Here is a 2,500-nt window from a genome sequence, read left to right as displayed (position 1 = left end):
ACAGTAAAAATTAACCAATGGATTAAAATTAAGCATATCAAGCGATTGTATTTTATTTTAGGTGAATAATGAGTGATCCGGGGGAAAATTTTTGAGCATAATAGTAACATTTTTTGAGCATAAAGAATTATCATAAATTGTGAGCATAATGTGGACAACCCTGATGAGAGTCCTATTTTTTCCGTTTTTCCGTTATTCGGCTAAACACGATACACAAATGCGTGACGCGAACTTCCGACAGCAAAATAAAATATTCCGATTTTCGTTTTGGGTTTTTTCAGGGATATTAATCTTATCTGCGAGGATATTTTCATTGTTAACATAGAGTTCAATAATCGTTAACAATCAAACGCTGTCGTCGAGTGTTTTATAGTCTCCTTCGCAACGGCTGCGAAGGAGACTAAAGTGTTTTACGGCTTGAATATATGATGTTTGCAATATGCGCGCGTTTTTTCGGCGCGCAAATTCAAATGTGAACCAGCCGATAAATTTGCAATCGAAGACGGCAGCGTGTTGTTATTACATCTAAATTCGTGTTTCTTGTTATTAACTTTTTGAGCACAGAAAATATTAATGTGCAACCAAAATAATTGTGGCATGCGTTATTTTTGTGTGACAAAGAACTAAAATCCACTCCAAAGACGAGAAATTATATTTCATACTCATAGGTAATATCATACGTCTTTTAAATGGAAATAGTTGGTAGGATTGTGTTCGGGAATGATTTCGGTGGCTTTATCGATATTTTGGAGATATTTTTTCTCTTATTCCCTTTCCCTAATTAATTGCACAAAGCTCCTCTTACTCTTGCACCGGCAGTTTTGGGACTTTTGGTTTACTATTGCTTCTTTTGTTTTTTTCTTTTCTTTTACTTCAGAGGAAGTCGTAACGCACTCCTCCGAATAGGCACTTAAGCCCGGTTCCCACTTGTGCGATAAGCACAGCCGGGGATGAGTTTAGCGACGTTCACACAGTGAAAGAAAGAAGCCAAGGAAAACTTGGCTTATGCAAGCGTAGATGTAGTAAGATTCAAGATGGCGTGCGAATCGTTGAGCTTGTGCTTACTTTAACTCACGCCGATCCCAGTTCTGAAATAAGCACAAGCGTGAGATAAGCACGAGCACAAGCACAAGGAAAGAAAAATTTCCTTTTCTTTGTCTGTGCTTATTTTACGGCTGTTCCCACACGATTTCTCTCATGCGTATCGCACAAATGTGAACCAGGCGTTATTTCGGACTCATTTCCAACAGATACGCTCAGTTTACTCGATTGTATGCGGTTGAACTTATGCAAAAAACTTTTGTTTTGCTTGGCTATGCACTGACAGCCATGAACAATGGAGTTCGATTAATCGTTAAGAATTAAAGGATATCGTTGAACGTTTTTTCGGCGCGCAAATTCAAATGTAAAGGAGCTGAGAAATTTGGAATCGAATGTTACTGCAAAAAGCAGAAACTCGTGTCTTTGTTGTCAAGAACTTTTTTGGAGCAGAATATAATTGTGCCACATTTAATAATTGAAGTTTCTCTTATTTTTGTATGAGAAAGAGCCAAATCTACCCCAAATACGAGACTCTTATTAAAATTGAATTTGAGACTAGTAATGCATCTTTTGAACGTGTTGGTGACGACTTTATCAATGTTTGGTGGCTCCTAAAAGAGCCGTTTTTTGTCTTCTTGTGTGCTTCCTTAAGCCTTTGCCTTCTTCTCGGTTTTCTTGGGCAGAAGGACAGCTTGAATGTTTGGCAGCACACCTCCCTGCGCGATGGTGACACCAGCAAGTAGTTTATTCAACTCCTCGTCATTGCGGACAGCGAGCTGAAGGTGACGGGGAATGATTCTGGTTTTCTTGTTGTCGCGAGCAGCGTTGCCCGCCAGTTCGAGGATCTCGGCGCTGAGATATTCGAGCACAGCGGCCAGGTACACTGGAGCTCCGGCGCCAACTCGTTCAGCGTAGTTTCCTTTGCGGAGAAGTCGATGGATACGACCGACAGGGAACTGAAGTCCCGCTCGGGATGAGCGGCTCTTGGATTTGGTGCCCTTTGCTTTGCCTTTACCGCGACCAGACATTTTTCTGTTAGCTTCGAGTTTACGAACACTTTGCGAAATAAATGTCGATAGGTAACAACAGGGAAATTTATACGCAAGACAATACTTCGGTCGGATCGAAACGCACCAATCAACTTTTTATATCACATGTGCTTTGTTTGAAAACGGAACTAACTATGTTGACCTTTGGCCAACCTGAAGTTGTGAACCAATAAAAAATTGACGATTTCGATCCTTATGTTAATTGATCCTACCTTTGTTTTATTATAAATAGCAAGTCATTCACATAGCGTTATCATTCGATTCAAGTCGAACCCTATTGAGCGAAAATGGCACCAAAAGTTGCAGGAAAGAAAGGCGAGAAGAAAGCTGGTAAGGCTAAGGCCGCCACTGGTGACAAGAAAAGGCGAAAGACGAGAAAGGAAAGCTATGCAATCTACATCTACAAGGTG

General features: G+C 40.5%; 2 protein-coding genes across 2 annotated transcripts in view; both read left to right on the top strand.

Annotated features, from left to right (window-relative positions):
• LOC138038751 (uncharacterized) overlaps positions 1-2,500 on the top strand; it is a 19,541-nt gene that overhangs the window by 9,116 nt on the left and 7,925 nt on the right. The gene's annotated exons all lie outside the window — the stretch shown is intronic.
• LOC138038776 (histone H2B, gonadal) overlaps positions 2,363-2,500 on the top strand; it is a 469-nt gene continuing 331 nt past the window's right edge. The window contains exon 1 of the mRNA XM_068884820.1: positions 2,363-2,500. This exon is cut by the window's right edge and continues 331 nt beyond it. Coding sequence (XP_068740921.1) covers positions 2,378-2,500 — 123 coding nt within the window. The 5' untranslated portion in view covers positions 2,363-2,377.

This window comes from Montipora capricornis, chromosome 2 (genome assembly GCF_036669925.1).
Source record: "Montipora capricornis isolate CH-2021 chromosome 2, ASM3666992v2, whole genome shotgun sequence".
NCBI lineage: Eukaryota > Metazoa > Cnidaria > Anthozoa > Scleractinia > Acroporidae > Montipora > Montipora capricornis.
Note: the sequence above shows the minus strand (reverse complement) of the source record. Positions and strands in the feature narration are given on the sequence as shown.